Below are 21,806 nucleotides of genomic sequence, written 5' to 3'. Positions count from 1 at the left end.
AACAAAAATATTTTCAATCATAAAAATATTCAGTCAAAAACGCTTTATGTAATTATTAAAAATATTTCATGAATATTTAGATATTTTAAAGTTCTTACATAAAAAAATAGGAGCTTTAGCAAGCTTTTTTATATAATATACATCAATGTTTAAATCTTTTCATATTCATGCCTTCAACAAATTCTAAGCACGCAAACCAAAGTAATCAAGTAAGTCAACAGCCGATTCAAAGACCAAAACAATAAATTATCATCAATGAAATTCAATTAATTACAGTCTGTGCATATTATCAACAGTAATCAGTACAATTGTTTAAATTAAAGCATCCAGGCCAAGGATTTAATAATACCGAAAATGATTGACGCGACACTGCTCGAATTACAACACCAATTGGTTTAGATTTTTTAATGAAGTGCAAAAAAAGTTGTCTTTTTTATTTTTAGTCTGGAAGAGATCGTTTAGTAGCGATAAGTCTGTCATTCGTTATGTGTTTTTTGTGGTGATGATCGCTTTGGCGAACCAACAGCTCTAGTTGCTTGAAAGAAATAGCTCACATGCGATAAAGCCGCCTTTGTACATTTCTATTATAAGTAGCTATCTCAACCATGTAACAAACTATATTTCTATATGAAGAGTATTCATTCATTTATTATGTTGTCCGCTCTACCATAAACATATTTTAATCTGTTTCCGAACAACGAAAGTGAATAAAGTTTTATCAGCTTTCTGTCCGCAGTTTCACCCACGTTGTCTAAAACTTAACAAATTCTACACTATTATATTCCTTGAGAACCATGCTATTCATTTTTTATACAAAATGAAAATCGGTGCAGAAGTTTTCGAAAGCATTACAATGGCTATTTACTTATTCACTTTTAATGCATGTATAGGTATGTATTGATTATGTACTTATGAACGTTTATATTCTTTTTATGTAATGAATTACTTACATTTGCGTACTGAAACCCGCAGGCATCCATGCAGAGGTAGAGACAAGTGGACACCCCCTGGATCGTCAGGAGGCCGACCTTCAACGTCGCACGTTGAAGTATCGCTGTAACAAATACTATGGGTTAGATTTACTGTATAATAATATATGTTGAGGCTATATGGTATGTAGTTTGTCGGATGTAGTATGCATTTTGTATAAGTTTTTAATGAATAAATTTCATGTTCTAAATAATTATAGATGACAAATTCTTTGATTGTTAAGTAAATAGGATTATAAATAGGTAAAATTACTATACTCAAAACAAAATATCATTGCCTTTTTGTAACGGTGCATTTACATTGAGCGAATGCTCATTCTAAGCCCACTATGTCAAATTATTTTAGTGTAAACAGGCGTAGAGCATTCTTTCGTTGTTCTTAGTGCGTTTAAAAATATTCTATGTTCTAATACTGAACAACACTGAATACGAGCTTTCGTTAACACTAAAAGATCGCGAAAGAACTTGCTCTGCACGTAATATAGTGTGTATGTATCTCGTATATAGTAATGCCGTTTTTCATTTAGATTTAAAGCACTTAACTGAAGTTTATGTTTTTGTTGTAGTTATCATAAATTATTCATAATATGATGAAGCCTTCCAACTTAGACCCTATAAATTTAAAATTGGGATCTTGCTTATTGTTATCTAGACTATCTAGTTATCTATGAATCTTCAATCTTAACTTTTTTTTTTCAATTGTTACAGGGAAATTTCGACGCAAGATTGAAGATATCATCACTTAGTCACAATAAGTCTGAAGTACTATGATGGACCGCCTCCTTGGTACAGTGGTTGGCGCGTGAGCGTAGAACCAAGAGGTCCTGGGTTCGATTGCTAGTGGAGACGAAGATAAAAAGAAAATGTCTCGGTCTGGTAGGACAGAGAAGGCTGATCACCTACTGGTCCCTAAAGAAAATTGATCAGTGAAACAGATGCATAATGCATCTGCCCCTTACCCCACTAGGGGACATGGGACTTCACTATGATGGCCTCACAGCAAAACATCATATACCACCTTTATCACCATAATTTGCATTAATTCTCCATAGATGGCGCTATTCACAATACAATATAAACGAATACAGATAAAACAACAAATACCTCGTTATGCCTTATACAGTTTTCCTGGATTTGCCTTCACTTGTTATTAGCGTAAAATATGTTTGTCCCAGATAAATATTATCACCTGATACTGGATATCGTATTCCGTGCAATTTACCTAACGCAATTTACCTTTTTTGGTGGTTTCGGTGTAAGTTTATTGTTTGTTTGTTTTGTTTCAAGAATCTATGTCTTTTTAATCAATAGAATTAAGAAGAATTAAGAAGGGAATATATCAAGACGTGTATCTACAGAAATACTAACTCTATGAATATAGAGGTAATAATTATATTTTTAATCTAAACCTCTATTATGGACAATTTTATTACAGTTTAACAATATCAGTTATTAAAGTATAAAAATCAATTGTTTTTTTTTTAATTTTTCTATTTTCAGTGTACACTCGAACATAAATAAAACATTGAATCATCTTTATGTTAGTTAACTAGTAGATAGGAAATAAAACTTCACAGGACATTATTTTAAATAATTTAATTATTTATACCACGTTTGACCATTGATTTTACGAAGCATTCTTCTACCATCTTATTTTAATACATAAATTACATATTACATAAACATATTAATTAATATTAATATTATTTTACATCTTATCTATTGTCTTTAAATTCACAAGCCGCAAGAAATCAATCAAACAATAAATTTCAACAAGAACCATACTTATCAAATATCAATTCTTCAACCAAGGATACAAGTAACCCGCCTGAAGCGATCACGGACTAATGCTTGAAGACATCAATATTTTACAGGTAATCGCAAATGACCGTTATTAGATAGCCTAATGCGACAAGCTAGGCACCTTATGTATGAGGTTATAGACTAAACGAGGCCTATCTTTTACTTCCTAGAGACGATCGAAGAAGCTCTATTAAATATGTATCTATCTATATATATACTGTTATAAAGCTGAAGAGTTTGTTTGTTTGAATGATAATCTTAAGAACCATGTGGTTCGATTTGAAAAATTAATTCACTATTTTTTCTAGTATTTGATTTTACGCGAGTATAATTTAGAAATTAAAGACTTTTTAACGGATTTTAAACGCGATTTATTCATTATATTATTTTCCCGACGTTTCGAACACAGCGAGCGTGGTCACGGGGAGACATTATAATAATAAAATAAATAGTAAATAAATTCAGTAAATTTTCTTAAGGGGGGGGAGGGGGGAGTAAATTAATTCACTGGAAAATAGTCCCATTTTTCTTGGTTATTTATCATCACGCTATAAATGAGCGGAGCAAAGCGGATAAAACCGCGGGGTACAGCTAGTTCTTATATAAAAGTTAATATTTATGATCATTGCTTTTTAGAATTCATTTGTCATCAGACCATTATATTCTTTGAAAATTAACATTGTACATTTTAAGTAAAAACAAAAAACTATACAAGTACGACATAGAGCAAATATCATATTAAAACAATATTAATAATAATACACTGCAAATCCCTACGTCTCTTTTTTTTCCACCGATCCTTCACATTTCAGCTATAATTACAGATCCATAGAAAAAACTATTAAAATCACGTCTAGATGCAAAAATAGACCAATAGAAGATAGATGGCGCTAGTTATGCGTGTAATTGGTTCAGTCACGCGACGACCACACACGGGGACGGACGTGTTCTCTAATTGTTGTTATTTAACTAATTAACGCAATCAATGTCCGTTTGATGTGTGAATATCACCTTTTTGTCGCAATTAGTTTAATATATGTCTACGTCTAGCACTAATGTCTGTATTAGATGCTAGGAAATAACACGTTTTTGGATGGAAACTTTTAATTAAATAGTATTAAAATGTTCACTAGACGCTATAATTTGCTAGATAATAGATATGCGAATTTGAAAAAATTATGGTTATGTCTATTTATTATTACATGCTCTATCGTAGCTTATGACGTCATAATATTTTATTAAAGACTACAGAGTAAAAAACAAAGACCCTTTCCGCTGTCTCTATGTAATTTTTATGCTAAGACCCTTAGAACTATGCAACAGATTTTAATGTAAGCTTTTTTAATAGATAATAAAGAGGAAGTATATTATATGTAACACTAGTTTTTCGCCCGCGGCTTCGCCCAAGTTTTCAAAGAAAAGCCCGCATTGCTCCCGTTAAAATATGATACATAATGATAATGTACCTAATTATGACAAGCAACGTTTAACAGCCACCGGATTTATCAAAAAACATGAATCATGAGACATTTAGAAATCTATAATCTATTACTGATAAAGTACCGGCTAATGAAATTATGAAGAGACAAGGTGTATAAATAATAATTATGGTGAAAGCTGCAGGTAGCTGTCAAAATCGGGTTTGACCAAGCGTTGACCAAGCGATATGGTTTGATAGGACTGTGTCGACAAATTAATGAAAGTTTGTGAAAGAGTCGGTTTTAGACGGAATTTTAAGTTACGATAAGTAGAATCATATATTTTAATCATATTCGTACCGCGGATTCCTGGGTTCGATTCCCGATAGTGATGAAGAAAATAAAATATCTCGGTCTGGCAGGAGTCAGGACACAGAAGGCTGATCACCTTGACTCTAAAGTAAATCGATCAGTGAAACAGACGTGTGCATAATTTATCTGCCCCTTACCACCTGCAGTCTGCACCTTAGAAAAAAAAGCAATAATAAGCAATAATAATTTAGCTTAATTTCGCATTAAATTAAATTGAAATCTAGGTTCACTATTAAAACAGTAATATGTATTAGATATTTATTTCAACGTACTTTTACTTACAATTATTACGGAACAAACAATCCCCAAATATATAAAAATTCAATTTGCTCCACATTACATAAAATATTTATCAAGGCGTGTCTCCCCGTGTCAACGAGGATTTGTTATTGTATCAACATTCGACACAATTGTAGGAAATCCGCTGTATTTGACACACTTTGACACAATTAATTGTTACATTGTTGCACTCGGTTCCAGTTAATGTCTAACGTTAGTATGTATGTCAATATATCAATGTATGTGCGCCGGTTTTAGTAAACAGGGGTTTAACCCAGGATAGAATGTACCTAATATAAATAAATCGGCAGCATTGCAGTTGCAATTGTTCTTGTAATAACTTTTTATCTCTCTTACATTCTCATCTTTTTTGTTGTTACGTAACGTAACATTTTATTTATTTAACGGTTTCAGCTGTAAATACCACGTAGATATGAAATACCGTCAGCATAAGTATAAATGTAGAGTCAGGTATAAAATATAAAGTCTTGTTTTAAATTACGCGGTGTGCGGCGGCTAAAATACAAGTTAAAAACATCAGTCATTATCTAAGTATGCTACTCTTTACTCTAAACTCAAGATTCGCAATCACTACCTCAAATTATTCATAGTTAACTTTATTTATAATTCACAAATTATTCATAAACTACTATCAATACAGATCTCTACAAAAAAATTTAAAAGACTATTGTCAATGCGTAAGTAAAAATTCTTACACTCAATAAAACCGAAAATAGTTAGCTGAAGCTGTAAGCGTGAGGTCATCGTTCGGCCTTGTTAGCAATTTCGCGGGTGTGACGTCACACGCGGCAACGTGCGCCCGCGCACGTAGGTACTAGTGACGTTCCTAGTTATCGATAAATGAGTAACGTGACTGAGATGATGCGGAAGTGATCTGTGTAAATAGATTTTTTGTATGTTAATGGAATGGTACCTACAGTAATTGATTGATTTTTTAACTGTATATTAGGCTAAAAATAGGTACAAAGATTCTAAACAAAGTGCGATGGATTGTTATTTTTTAAATAGGTACAATGCCTGTGCATAGTGTGATTGTTTTGTTTTAGTGAGAGCGGATATAGAAAATATGAAATTATCAGATAATTAATGCATTTAATCATCTCTTTGTTCGATTTTCTTCCACTGTTCGAACCCGGATGTATCCCTGTTGACGTACAGCATGAATTTTTACAAGGAGGCTTTTTTATAATGTAGAGTTATTATCTATTTGCATGATATTTTATTTATTTCATAATTACAAAAGACACTATTCTAAAGAACACATTTGCTGAATTATATTACTAAGAAAGTCAAGTTAATTTGACTTCTTAGCTATTAATTGATATTCAAATAAACTGATTAATAGTAGCCAAAAAAGCATTACACTTTTTAATACTATGTACTTCTATAATATAATAACTAAATAATTTCTCAATTTGTATGTAAATTTTTAATCTAATTAATGAGTTTTTGGCCATCTTACGTAACGCGTCAGACACCAGTGATTCATGGACCAATAAAACGCTAGTATAATTTATGTACACATTTATGTCTTTGTGTAAAGTTCATCGATCTAAATGAGTGCCAATTGTTTATAGACATAGGAATGATAAAAAGACTGTTTTACAGTTGTGATTCATTTTGGTATAAAAAGTTAACAAATGCTGCTTACTTACAACCAAATACTAAGAATATGAATATTCCGTAGGCCGTCTAAACTGTAGTAGAGATAAACTACGATAACATGGCGCGCCCCTCCAAATTACTGTTTCAATGTGTGTAGTGAAATATAAATAATTTTTATTATTATATTATATTATTATATTATTTATTATGAATTTCACAAATACTTTCAAACGTTTTGAATTTTGGAGGGGCGCGCCATGTTATCGTAGTTTATCTCTAATAACTTTATATGTACATATTTTGTTTTGAAGTGAAACTTCTTTAGGCGCGTTGAGAGTAAAATTTCGTCATGGTAACACCGTCACGTCATGGAGTAAGGCGACAAACCTTTGAATCTTGCCAAAGAAGTTTCACTTCTGACACGTGTGCTCGGCACATACAATCTTTTTTCAGTTCGAACAACACTGAAAAGCTTTCTTCTCGTCGTTTATCTGGCTACAGGAAGTGAACGAAATGTGTGACCTACATGTACAGAATTTTTTATAGATATCAAATAACATGACAGTAATTAGTAATTATCAAATAACATAACAGTTATTATTAAGATTCTGAGTTTTGTATTGCAACGTAAAAAGGGATAATAGATTTGTTTCTTTTTGTACGCAATAATTATAAGAATTAAAACACTCTCGATGACATCTCTTGATATATTAAGTTTTAAAAATTAAAAATTACGTTTCAGGTTGAAACATACATTTTATTATTAAATTAGAAGTATATGAGTGTTTTACATAATAATGTTTGAGAATAGATTAGAAATAATGCGAATTGTAAATCATAATATGTATATGTTATTTATACACTTACTAGCTTTCCGCCCGCGGCTTCGCCCGCGTTTTCAAAGAAAAATCTGTTCCTGTAGGATTTCCGGGATAAAACCTATCCTATGTCCTTTCTGGGTATCAAAATATTTCATGCAAATTGGTTCAGTAGTTAAGGCGTGATGGAGTAACAGACAGACAGACAGAGTTACTTTCGCATTTATAATATTAGTATGGATGCATAGGTTTATCAGTTATGAATAACATAATATAAAATGTAACCTTATGATAAGTATTAGTTGGTAAATAGATTATAATTTTAATGAATTAAATTGTGCTTTCTTATATATGATGTCTTTTATTTAATAAAGTAACCTAAGAAGTAACCTATCCATACTATAATATTATAAATGCGAAAGTAACTCTGTCTGTCTGTCTGTTACTCAATCACGCATAACCTACTGAACCAATTTTCATGAAATTTGGTATGGAGATATTTTGATACCCGAGAAAGGACATAGGATAGGTTTTATCCCGGAAATCCTACGGGAACTGGTTTTTCTCTGAAAACGCGGGCGAAGCGGCCGCGGCGGGCGGAATGCTAGTAATAATATTATAAATGCGAAAGTAACTCTCGTCTGTCTGTCTGTTACTCAATCACGCCTAAACTACAAATATGAAATTTGGTATGGAGATATTTTGATACCCGAGAAAGGACATAGGCTACTTTTAATCCCGGGAAAATGACGCAATCCCGGAAATCCTTCGGGAACGGGAACTATGCGGGTTTTTCTTTGACTGCGCGGGCAAAGCCGCGGGTGGAAACGTTGTATAATAATATTATGTTAGAGCTTAAAATAGAATATGTAAATACGAATAAAAAAGGAGTGCATCATTATATTATGCATATCATCCTACCTATAAGTATTATAGATGCGAAAGTTGCTCAACCGATTTTCATGAAAATTGGCACACGCATATATAGAGGGTAACTTGGATTAACACATAGGTTTTATCCACAGATTTTATCCTATTAATATTTCTAAAATATAAAAAATTGTTTTATTTATAAGAATATATTCATTTTATGCACTACAATTTTATTCTGTGGCATTACACGCTTTTATCATTAGACAAAACAAAACTATTTTTACAAATCCATTGAATTGAGGAAAGAGTAAGATTTTATAGCGACAGCAATATTTTATTTACACTATCAAATCGTATACTATTTTCCATCTATTTTCAGAGGCATTTTGAAGTCGTATAATTTTTTTAGAGTTCTTTTATTACAAGTTGTAGAGTTGTTAACGCTTTCAGCGCCTCTGGTATAAAACAAGATTATAAAATCATTTCTTTATTTGATCTGTATAAAAATATGCAGGTGTATATGTATTTTATGATTGTTCAGTCTATTCTGTTCCTAGTGTAATAGTTACTTCTATGGGTTTTTGTATCTGTGATTTTGGCCATTTTTGTTGGCAAAGAGCGGGTTGGTAGATACGATTTAAGATCTTTTCATTGCGTTTTCTTACAGTAAAATTGTGTACTAATGCAGTTAGTGATGATATTAATAGACAAATATTAATATTCTTACTGCTATTGCAGTAGTGGCGATATTAATGATATGCTCAAATGTAAGTACAAATATTATACGTGCGATTCAGTAAAAATCTAACAGTTTAAAATTTCGCATTTATTATATTGAATTAAAGTTTATCTGCAATAAATTAATGTAATGTATTGTACAAACAATATTTATACAATAGTTTGTGTAAAGTTTGGACGTGCGAAGTCAGAGCAACTAGCTAGTATAGTCAATAGTGTGTCAAAGTGGCATGCTCATTGCTCATGTAGAAATAGATTTTATGTTTCATTTTATGCCCCTTTTATAATCCTTGCTATTGAAATAAATCTGTTATTTTAAGTTTAAGATATTTATCTATGATTGGACTATTCAAATGTTTTGATGCGTAGAAAGATATAATTTTATTTTTATAGGGGAGATTTATACTGAGATACCCAAGATGTTTAACGATGTCGAAATATAGATCTGTGAAATTTGTGTGCTTTTTCGTTAGTTTGAAAATAACTTAGTAGAAATTATTTTGAAAATATAAAGAGCATCTGTATGTCACAAGATATTACAGTTTATTATGTTATCATGCAAATAGGGCTGTGCCTTTCAATTAATTAAGAAAAAGAAACTCTTTCTCTGTTACTGAATAACGTTGGAATAACGACATTTAATTTTATGAAAACTTTTTTGTTTGGTTATGACGTTATGAGGTACTTATGTGTGTATTATCAATTATGTATACTAAAAATGAAGGTCGATTATTATTTATAGTTGTTTGCCGTTATAAGACCTTTTTATTCAGCAACAAAATTACATTCAATACATTTAGATTACAGTAAAAGAACCGCCTTTTCCCAAGTCTGTTTAAACCGTCGCTTAGCAACCTTAGACCAGTTAGATTCGTTCTAAACATGACGAATTGTATACCAAATCGCAATTTCTTGGGAGAATCTTGTCAGCTTTCAATTGGTTGATGTCTAGTTTCTGGAACTGGTAATTGATTGGTGCGGTAAAATAGAGCGGGAAAATGGTTAAAAGTTTCTTATATTATAAGATTTTTAAATAGAGCGTAAAAAGAGTGGTATAATTGATTATTGAGTTGTATTCTAAGAAGAATATAAATGAAATTAAAAGCGTAACAATTAATTGTAACGTATGTTAATTGTATTGTTTTAGTTCTGATGTTTTTTTTAATCAATTTGCAATGAGCATAGACAACGGATCTGTGGTCAGTTTTTAAAAAAGCGTTAAAACGACCTGTTAAATAATAGAATAAAATATCTCCATATAAAACTATACAAATAAGTGTATTTTAAATTTAAATTTACTAGAACAAAAACAACAGATTTTTACGCCAACAATTTTAAAAAATCTTAAAAAAACTATCGACACACCACATCACTATTAATGTCAATTAAAATACCCAATATTATAACCAGTGCAAAATCTCAAAGTATCAATGATCGAAAAACGACTTGAGTTCAAAGCTAATGGCTTGACCCGGAGTCGCTTGATAAGTAATCCACTTTGGTGGTATTTTATTATATGTTGATTAGGTGTCGTGCAAATTTTTTTCCGCGTTAATTTTTAAAGGCTAAGTAGGTAGTTGATAGTTGATTACTTTTTTTATAATAGTTTACAGGATATTTCCTCGAAAGCAATGAAGTTTAGTGCATGTTATGTTAAAATAAAATAAGTTATCATTATAACTTATGAACGGCTGAACAGATTTTAATGACCTGTAAGTTTCTTAGATTTAAGTCCCCGCTTAAATTAGGGTGAACAACTGTTTACCCTTATTCATTTATTTGAATGTTAGAAAAGCTTACAAAAAATATGTAAAAGGACGGAGTCGGGGCGAGCAGCTAGTGCTAGTCTATCAATATATTCAGTTAAATTGCAATATTAGATATAGGTACTATCTTAAAACCTAAGTCACACAAACAACGTTTAAAACAGAAACCTACTTCTAAATAAAGAGGTGTCGCTACTATTTAGTTCAGTCACCTTTGATATAAAGCTATTTCATTCAAGCTATCTGGTATGGCAGTAAAATTTGTTTTTTATTCATGTATCGCCCGTTTATGGGAGCAACGCGCGCGCCGCTCAATGTATGGGAGCAGGGACGGAGTGGCTATGGAATTGAAGCCCAAGGAACATTTAGGGGCACTATTTTAATATGTACTATCACTATAAAAATAAAAATAAATAAAAATCGTTTATTTAGAACAATACATACAAACAAAAACAATTTAGACACGACGATCGCCTCAACTAGGAAGATACCTGTGCTAGAGACGATCGACGCCTTCCTCTCCAGACTTAGCCAGTATTGTTAATTTAACTTATATACTATTACATAAATTTATAAAATAGAAAATAGAACTATATACTAAAACAAAGCCGCTGCCCGCTGTATGTACATACTTACATTGTATGCTGTATGCTTACATTTTTAAAACAACGAACGAATTTTGTTGCGGTTGTTAAAAAGATAGTGACTCTAGAAGAAGTTTAAAATGAACATAAGATGCACAATAGCACCTACTATATCATAAGATGGTCTTAAAATAATAATTACAGTTTTGTATTCTTGGTAAGATTTATTTTTGCGTGGAAAGGTTTTATATTAAGCCATGCTGAATTTTAATCGAATTTGTTCAGATATTTTTCTAAATAGAAATACAAACTTAAAAGGTTTTTATTAATGGCATAAAATGAATGCATATGTTTGCTTAAAAGATGAGAATTTATAAAGACCAGTAAGACGAACAAATTCTAGAATATTTTTATTCATGGCCTCCGGCATTACGTGTTTAGGGCCTCAAAACATAAGCTACTAGTTGTAGTCAATGATTCCATTAACGATCTTAGCATACTTATAGCGTTTTGTAATTACATTATTAATTCTGTGAGAAAATTATTAGGCTACTCGTTTATTTCATATTTAACTCGTTTTTAATATAATCGCTTATCATTTTTGTTATCCTTAATGTTTAAGGGCCGATTTTTCAATGCTTGGATAAAACTTATCCGTCCAATAAAGTATTACATGATAATATTAAAATGTCACGTAAACTGTCAAATACGGGCAATTAGAATACGTTTTTAAAATTGTAGTTTTATACATTATTCGACGAATAAGTTTTATCCAAGCATTGAAAAATCGGCCCTAAATGACGTTAATAGTGTTATTAATTGTTACGTAAGACGATTTCGTTTTCATAGCAGAAATATATATAAATAATTCCTAATAAAATGTTATGTTTTCCTACATTTATTTATCATAACAGTGAGAGTTTTACGAAAATAAGCGAGCCAATAAGCGACTCTACTAAAATTGTCGAAAAAAAAAACAAGAAAGACAACTCGATATTGTAATAATTGTTTTTAGACCATTATTAGATTTATAATAGGAATGTGAAAATATAGACTACCTGCTTATAGTGTTTAATGAAATATAACGTTAATAATCTAGATTGAATCTAAAAGGAAAGTAATTAAATTAAACAGGTTTTATCAAATGGGGCATGAACATGGGGCGTGGAACTTATTTTACACCTATTAATTAGATATTTTTACTTCTAGTTAAGTTCAGCCTTCTGAACTAATAAGACTCTATTCAATAAGTATTATAATTATTGTTACACTAGCTTTCGCATTTATAATATTAGTAGGATGCGAAAGTTTGTGAGGATGTGTGTGTGTTTGTTACTCTTTCACGCAAATACTACTGAACCGATTACAATGAAATTTAGCACACATATAGAGGGTAACTTGGATTAGCACATAGGATAGGTTTTATCCCGGAAATCCCACGGGAACGGGAACTATGCGGATTTTTCTTTGAAAACGCGGGCGATGCCGCGGGCGGAAAGTTAGTTTAGTAGGATTTTTACTGTGCAAGGAGTTGAATTTACCTTTGACATTACATATCGCCTTTGCGTATTAATAATTGTTGTTGATAGAGTGTATATTTACATTAATTAGTTAATTTATTTCCTGACGTATATTTTATACAGGTAATGTATGTTTTTCAAATTTCAAATGCCTACGAAAACCTTGAAATTGAAAAACTATTTATAAGTATATTAAATAAATTAGAATCCATACTGAACTCACTGAAGTCCATCCCTGTATTTAGTTAAGTTATAATAATTAAATAAGTATGTATGTAGTAGATATATAATCACGCCTGTATGTGCTCTTCTCATCAAAACCATGTTCTCTCGTTTTATAGGACTTAAACCTAATTTGATACGACATATCTAACGACAGTATGTAAACCTTATTGCTATTAAACCATTATCTCTAAATTTGTTTATTTGTAACTCTTAACCTCAGTGCTTGAAAGTCGTAAAATTGTTACATTTTATAGTGTTAGTTATTTACTACAGATATTATCTGTGGTGCTTTGTAATGTTTTTTTAATTTTGATACTATGTCACTTTGAGCTTATAGATTTGCCGCCAACTTCAAGAACAATATAATTAATATAATAATGCTATTTTTTCTAAAGTAAGAAAGTTATTTTAATTTTTAATTATTTTTGCAACAGTATGAATTATAAGTATAGGTAGTAGATACTAATATGCATCAAGAAACAAAATAAATATCGATTGAATTCCCGCCAAAACATATGTAACGTTTGACATACCACAGATTATCAATACCTATAAAAATACACTCGAAAATTTCGCAAGGCATGCTTTTTAAACAGTCCCTTTTAAACTTCCCACTGTAGTCGAAAAAAAAGTTGCCAAAGTGTTAAAGTCATTTGGTATTATATCAATCACAGTGTTAAGGGTCGGCGTGTCCAATTAATATTTGACATTGTTGACAGTTAGTTGACATACGACGGAATAATTTGACAGCGGACCCCCCATGCGGAGGTGACACGCGTTTGTCATGCTTGCTAATTTTTAATTTAATTTTCTTTTACAGTGAGCACAGATTCGTAAAAGTGACAGCTTTGTATTTTGGCGGGAAAAGAAAATGTTTTTGTAGTGAAGCTTCTTTAGGCGCGTTGCGAGTAAAATTTCAAGGTTTCGTCATGGCGACGATTGTGGTATCTTTGAATATTGCTAAAGAACTTTCAGTTCTTCACTTTTTTTTAATAACATTTCTGTTTGGAAATGAATAGAGTAATATAAAATGAAGCGAATGATAGATTGTAAAAAATGTACGCAGAGATGGAATAGAGATGACGGCATCGATACACGAAATGTTACGAAAAAAAAAACAACGATATACACATTTATTTTTACTATTTTACTCACACTGTTTATCATTCCACCCAAAAGAATATACTAAAATAAGATACCACGAAAACTAAACAACACCGCTCTTATTTTATTTTCGATATCTAAAATTAATTCCATTTTTGCATGTCACTGATTTATAAATTAAAATCCAATATTGTGCATTGACATTTCAATAAGTTATTATTGTATGATGGCAACCTTTCTTAACTCAATTTAATATTTGCGACTGGCAACTTGTCAGGTTCAATAAAGACATAAATCGGGCTGCACGGGGGCTGACTTAAAGGGTTTTATTAATATCTCTACAAATAAAATGTATTGCTTCTTTGGTGATATCATTAAATCAGTATATAAGGCAAACATAGGATGTATATCCCGTTATGTAACTCTGACCAGAACCTTATTTGTTATGTTGTAGAGGCAATGTATAGTTATATTACTTACATCATTTATAGATAGAGATAAATTATTATCGATTGATATGATAGATTTATATTAGAGAGGAGAGACCGAAAATCTAGGTAATATTTTCGGTTGAAGCTCTGAAGATTTTTTTTAAATAAACGTTAAGAAACTCAGTATAACTACGCCTAGGCGAAAATAAATTATTGTAACTTTCTGATACGCTATTTTATGAAATTATTTAAATGGCTTTGTGATATCTCAAATCATTGCATCTCAATCGATATTATATAGAAATCATCTTAACGAAGATTGACTGATCAAAATAGCAATTCATTTTGCATCTGGTATTTTGTTTACTGTTTTACCGCAATAATTCCCTTCGTCATCGCTTCGTTTTCCGTATTAGAAAGTTAACAAAATATTAATTGAATTAAATAATTTCTCTATATATTAATTACTAGCGACCCGCCCCGGCTTCGCACGGGTGCAATGCTGATCATATTACACTACAGAAAAATTGTGAACGTTGTATAGGTATAAAAATATAGCGGCCCGCTCCGGCATCGCACGGGTATAAAACACATAGCCGGGCGGCCGCAAACGCTACGTCCCGCAATTTTTAAATCTGTAATATCTTCGAAAATATTCACTTAAATTATACGGTGTAAAGGGCCATATAGATCTATATTAAATGAACAATGTATCCATGGTATTTAATTGGTTAAGGATTAATGCTGTATTGGTTGAAATCGCTTCGAAAATTAGCCATTATTTGTTGTAAAAAGTAAATGACAAAAAAAAGTTATTGTGGGTTATCCATAAGAGATAGACATATACCATCGCGGACTTTTCTGTAGACCTTTTCAATGTGTATAATACTTAGTACATTATTTTGATAAAACTCGTAGGGTTCAGCCTGCGTTTGCAATGTAAGCGGAATAAATGTAATTTTTTACGACATCACATTAGAAACCTCAAAAATAACAGTACTTCTCCACTACTTAATGGATCTTATTATACATATAAACCTTCCTCTTGAATCACTCTATCTATTAAAAAAAACCGCATCAAAATCCGTTGCGTAGTTTCAAAGATTTAAGCGTACAAAGGGACATAGGGACATAGGGACATAGGGACAGGGAAAGCGACTTTGTTTTATACTATGTAGTGATAGTGATATTTATAAACTAATTATTAAACACTTGACCGTAATTTGAAGCTTACTTCATTGGAGAAGGTACCTAGCTTTTTCCGCCTATTTTGCCCTCTCTTTCCGTTGTATATATGCTATCTCTCTCGCACACCTCTCCACCAGGTGGCGGGGCGCACGATAATGTGCGGGCGCTGGATGTTTTTTCATTGGCGTCTAGCTTCCGCCGCGAGAAGGTTGTCTACAAGACTACAACCTTGGTGCTATTAAGTATTGCTTAAAGCAAGTGCTAAAAGTGTTAAAAAGTGTATCCCGTCGGATCGGTACAGTGAGTTATTTTTACATCTATTCAAATAATATTTTACTTAAAAATGAGTAAAAATCTTTAAAGTCAACGGTATAATCGTTGGACTTTATTTAAAATGCTGAGGTTTTTAATGAATCCTTCAGCAATAGTTTATTTTTCAATATGCTTAAATACTTAATAGCATGAATAAAGATATTTAAAATTAACGATACAACCGTTACATTTTACTTGAAATAGTAACTTTTCTTTTGAAATATTTCATTATGCAATATGTACTAATTAATATTTGAATTTTTAATACTGTGAGTAAAGCTATTTTAACGGTGTTACCGTTCGGCTTTACTCGAATCGTTAATATTACTTTTGTGATTATTTGATATTACTAGATATATCAAATACCCTCTCTTGTATATAGATATTTTTAATTATTTATGTCATTTTTAATAATGTGTTTTTATTACAAGGTTACAAGTGAATTTTTCTTGGAAAAATTACAATTAATACCTACTTAGTATGGATATGAGCCAACTCAAAGCTTTACAGGCATACAATCCATTGCTACGACTTTATTACATTGTCGTTATCGCTAGGAACCGTTCGGAATTCCTATAATAGTTTATTACTAAAAATTATCGAACGAGATGAGTCAGCTCCAAGAAGTCACGAGTCACGACATGTCAGAACATGTTGTGATATTATTTTATAAATCGTACGGGAGTTACCGCTCAACTGAATAATGATGGATTCGCTCATGTATAGTAGATACGTACCATGAATGTACCACACATTCAAAACTATCCGTAGTCTATACGTGTCCTTTTATGAGTATTATTCTGATCCGTTTTTATGTGAAAATAGACATATTACACACGGCTAATTTGATTGAAAATTACGTTTCCTATGTTTCAAATGATGCAACTTTTTTGTTTAAACGAGTAAGTACCAAAATTTTACAATTAAATTCTTTGGTTTACTGAACTTGTGCTGAAAGGGTTATCGTATAATAATTATCGAGATACCTTAATATAAATTAGATTTAGATACATTTATTTCAAAGGATTTACAATTCACTTCTAACGTTTTAGAATAATATTATAAACTTGTACACCTTGACAAAAAGTAAAAAATTGCGGGTGAGTGGAGAATATTTTGTTCAATTAAATATAACGTCCTACGACGGTATGGTTGCGTTCGTAAGGAATGTTAACGGATATAAAGCAACTAAATGTTACATCGATTGCATGAACAAAAATAAATATGAATCGAAGTTCATTTTAAAATTTAGTGAATTGATTTGAATTATGAATTTATTAAATAGTTAGTTCTTTTTTATATAAACATAATAATTAATTACCATTGTCAAATCAATTCTTATTAATTCATCCTGGACAGTTGTCGCTAACATTGGAAAATAAGTTAAAGGACCTTGTTAATTGCTATATTATTTAAATGATTATTTACTGCTAATTTTATATTAGCACTAAGGTGTATTCTTGCTCGAAGCAGAATACATAAATGTGGCCACTACTCCTCGCAGGGGTTAGCCAGGTCAAATCCACCCTCGCAGGGTGTCTCTTAAGCATTTTTTGGCAGGCCGTACTTATTTCTAGTTACAAACATCCCTCGCGCAGCTGTCGCTCGCAGGGAAATGGTGCAAATATATATCGGCCCTCGCGGGGCTTTGATTACAACCGTCCTTCACGGAAAAGATGGTGCATTTGCACCATCTTTTATATATATCAGCCCTCGCGGGGCTTTGATTACAACCGTCCCTCACGGAGAAATGGTGCAAATATATATCAGCCCTCGCGGGGCTTTGACTACAACAGTACCTCACGGAGACATGGTGCAAATATATATCAGCCCTCGCGGGGCTTTGATGGCGATTGGTGCAAATATACAAAGGATTGATCATTAAAATGATCATAGATATTTGCTTTCGTCAACGAGGACCCACGAAAGAAGTTTTGGATATGACCGTATCGGATCTTCACTCTTCTAAGGTAGGTAGAAAAAGGTTTTGAAATCTTCTTCACAGTGGGCAGTATAGTAATATGACCTAATAAATACAATAAAGGTTAGAGACGTCAAATAATGGGCGCATGAAATTGATACTTCGTATCCTAAAAGTTTACGCTTCAGGAATCAGGAAACCACCATTGGTTTACCAATTATGGAAATTGGAATTGAACAAATCGTATTTACCAATGTAAAGCCTATTCACAACAAAGGAAGGCGAGTCGGATCAAATATCATCTCGCAGATGATTTGTGGCGGTGGTTTCGAGGATTGTCACCAAGCCTTGTGTCAACGGTATGTTTGGTATCGTCATTCAATGGCACTAGCCGACCAATTTTCATATAAAAACATCGGAAGAGATTTTTTAATCGCAAAGCGATTGAATGTAACAAATGACGATTGATTCAAAATCAAATTTCAAATTTCAAACGATTGATTACGTATATTTGACCTCTCATAGGCCTATTTTAGTTGCCCGGTCTTGTAGGCAATTTATTTGACTCGTTTTTCAACCCATTTGACCTCATTATTGCACCCATGAGATTTTTCTTCAGGGCTCAAACAATAAATCGCTGAGGGATTAGGATAATCGTTTGTTAGACAAGTTTCTTGTCATCCCACCAGGATTATTTTATTGTATAATAAAGTTATATACAACTATTTACGTAAAACGTTTAAGTACTCAACGGATACTGAGAATACTGACTGTTGAGTTACATAGGATAGAGGATAAATAACGGAAAGTCAATCTATCTAAACAAAAGCCTCTTATTATTAGATATTACTTGGAACCCCTACCCTAACGAGAAAGCTCTGCCAAATGACTGTTCATTTCTTTGCTTTGAGGGGGGGGGGGGGGGGCAATAAATGAAATGCAGTAGGTACAGACTATACGGCTTTTAAAATATAAGTCTGGTAAGCGAACTAAACTTTGCTAGTTTAGTTCTTGCTATATCGCTGTCCGTGGCTGCCTCGCGTGTTTACGGATGAATAAAGTAATGTCCTGTCTTCGCATCCACAGCTAACTGTCCTATACTGTCATAATCTTAACACAGATTCATTGGACATAGCTCCCCACGAGCTCTGTTCTTCATTTTTGCACTCGCACAACTGTGGACAACACGAGAGCAATGCCTGCATTGGTAGCAGTTACAATCAAGGGCTAGCAAGGTAGGCTAGCCATATTACGGATGTTGGAACAACCGACTATATTTAGGGCAATTTTCTTTGTCCAGTGTAACGTTTAGACTGTCGTAGCATTCCTACGGAACAAAGATGGGATCAGATCTGCATCCTTAATGAAGTTAATCGAAAGGAGATACTTTCAGACGACGATAGTATTCAAAATCCACCATATTCCCGAGCATAATAATGCATAGTTAAGCTTATAATCTCTCTTGCCATTATCCTGCAGCAGAATTCCTTGGCGATAATTTGTTCTCGTAATGCTGGGGCCACACTAACGTCTAACGTCTAATGCCCGTTATCGCGATAATTATTCCGATAATTTTTAAGGCGTTAAGTGAGTGGCTACACTTGAACGGTCAACGTGAATGCCGATTGTTGGCGATAAAAACAGCGTTAATTTTACTAAAATTCTAGCAAGATGGACGTAGTGTGACCGCTTCATTGCGTTAATTCTCGCGATAAAGCTATCGCCTCGCCAAACGGCAATGTTAATGCCGTTGTTAAATAATACTGGCTACACCTAAAGTTAACGTCCATTATCGCGTTAATTAATGGCATTTCCCGTTAGTGTGGCCCCAGCATTAGAACGAGCGAGGTTGTTACGATAATATGAGAAATCCTGTCAGTTAGAGACCTGAACGACGCGATAGAGTACCGCTATTTCAGTAGTAGTAGCACCTAGAAGGGTGAAGGTATTCTGGAAAGCGGAACTGAAGGCCCGGTCAGCAGCACCAGTCACCTAATAGACAGTGTTCAGTGCTGCACCACTATAATCTGCAAAATGACTCTGACGGTATGAAAATGTGGAGTACATTTTCAAAATATCAAATGATATAGTTGGAATAAAAATCCTATTTGCCTCCGTCTACCCAAAAGACGTACGGAGTAGCTAGTAGTAGTTGGTTGAATTATAATAAGTATAGTTAAAATCCTTTATTACTGACTGGATAAATTTGGCTCTTTTCCTATCTGACGTTCGTATAGCTGTTGACTGCCTAGTGTTATGCACAAACACTATTATAAATAAGTCACGTTATGTAGTCCCGAGACTTTCGGTATATAAGTTCTGATGTAAATCATAATTATATCTTAAAACTGAATTGATTAAAAGTAACGTACTTAGCTGTAGTAATTGCAGTTTTGGGACACAGATAAGCTCTTTATCATTTTAGTCTCTTGAGTTCAGTATATTTGTTTCCAGTACAGAGTTTATGACCTATCAGTTTTAAATAAATAATTCATGCATTGTACTGAAAGTACCAGCCATGTTTAGATTATGATTGCGACGTTGGCTCTAAACATTAAAAGATACCGCACGGTTTAGTTGGATGTTAAAAATCTGTATTATAATTTAAACCATTTACCTGTTTTGTTATTTTATTGCCTTATTCAAGGGGTGACCTTTTAAATTTACTTCTGACCCCAAAAGTAAGGACCAAGGTCTCTTCTTGTCCGCTTGTAGCAGGTTGGGTTAAAACTGTGTGAGTTGAGACATTTGGTAATTCTATGTTAAGATGATTCAATGATGCTTCTGCAGAGTTCTAATTGAATAAATAAAGGTTTGAGTTTGAGGTATTTTTGCCTCGTCGGGATCAGCTGTTGCTTCATTTTGTAAGTAAAATCTAAATGCGTAATTGAAAGTCGTTAGGTACTGGCGCTTTCGCAGATTTACGCTAAAGATAGTGAAAATTGTAGTAACTTTAACTTTTCAAGCCCAAAAGGTTAACTAAGGTACGCTTGAACCAATCTCATAAGTTCTAATACTTTTAATCATTATGATTAACTTTTTGGTTCTTATTTGATTAACTTTTCATCTGGGATTGTTAATATATTATATAATATAAAAATTTGTGTGATTTATTAGCTGGTATACTATCTGCACACCTTACTCTTTCAAATAAAGAAATAAGTAATTACTTATGTATTCAAATTCACATTGGCGTCACATTGTACACCAGGTGGGTAACAAACAGGTCTCAATGAAGTAAGCTTCAAATTACGGTCAAGTGTTTAATAGCTGTGTTTTACCTGAAAATAAAACACATATTAAATACTTACCTATATTTGAAGCTTACACTTAACGTCCACCTGTTGTGGATTTCGACTCAATGAAAAAACATCCAGCGCCCGCACATTATCGTGCGCCCCGCCACCTGGTGGAGAGGTGTGCGAGAGAGATAGCATATATACAACGGAAAGAGAGGGCAAAATAGGCGGAAAAAGCTAGGTACCTTCTCCAATGAAGTAAGCTTCAAATATAGGTAAGTATTTAATATGTGTTTTATTTTCAGGTAAAACACAGCTAATAATTACAACGAGACAAAATATAAATATATACTGGTTGGTTTAGCACTAGAATTCTAAAAATGAATCATCAGTCTGTTCATCCAGTCGAAAGTTCTGAGGTAACAAACCCAAAAAAATAATACAGTTGAATTTGAAACCTCCTTTTTTGAAGTCGGTTAAAAAACAACATGTCACTCTGAAAACTTGAAAGACAGTTTACTCCTTAGAAATAGTTTCTTTAGTGATAAGTGATAACTGTAGTAAATTCCTCTCTAAACCTTCGTAATTAAGTACAATTCT

At 32.6% G+C, this 21,806-nt stretch overlaps 1 protein-coding gene across 5 annotated transcripts in view; it reads right to left on the bottom strand.

Annotated features, from left to right (window-relative positions):
• Positions 1–21,806, bottom strand: part of bnl (fibroblast growth factor branchless) — a 218,545-nt gene that overhangs the window by 23,554 nt on the left and 173,185 nt on the right. For all 5 annotated transcript variants that reach the window (XM_090113518.1, XM_090113522.1, XM_090113521.1 and 2 more), the window contains exon 4: positions 951–1,054. In XM_090113518.1, the coding sequence (XP_089969644.1) occupies positions 951–1,054 (104 nt within the window). The remainder of the gene's footprint in view (positions 1–950; positions 1,055–21,806) is intronic.

This window comes from Colias eurytheme, chromosome 20 (genome assembly GCF_061535395.1).
Source record: "Colias eurytheme isolate Ceu_HAF_F1 chromosome 20, ilColEury1 Martin Lab GWU primary, whole genome shotgun sequence".
Lineage (NCBI taxonomy): Eukaryota > Metazoa > Arthropoda > Insecta > Lepidoptera > Pieridae > Colias > Colias eurytheme.
The sequence above is the reverse complement of the archived record's forward strand: the minus strand, read 5'-3'. Positions and strand labels throughout refer to the sequence as shown.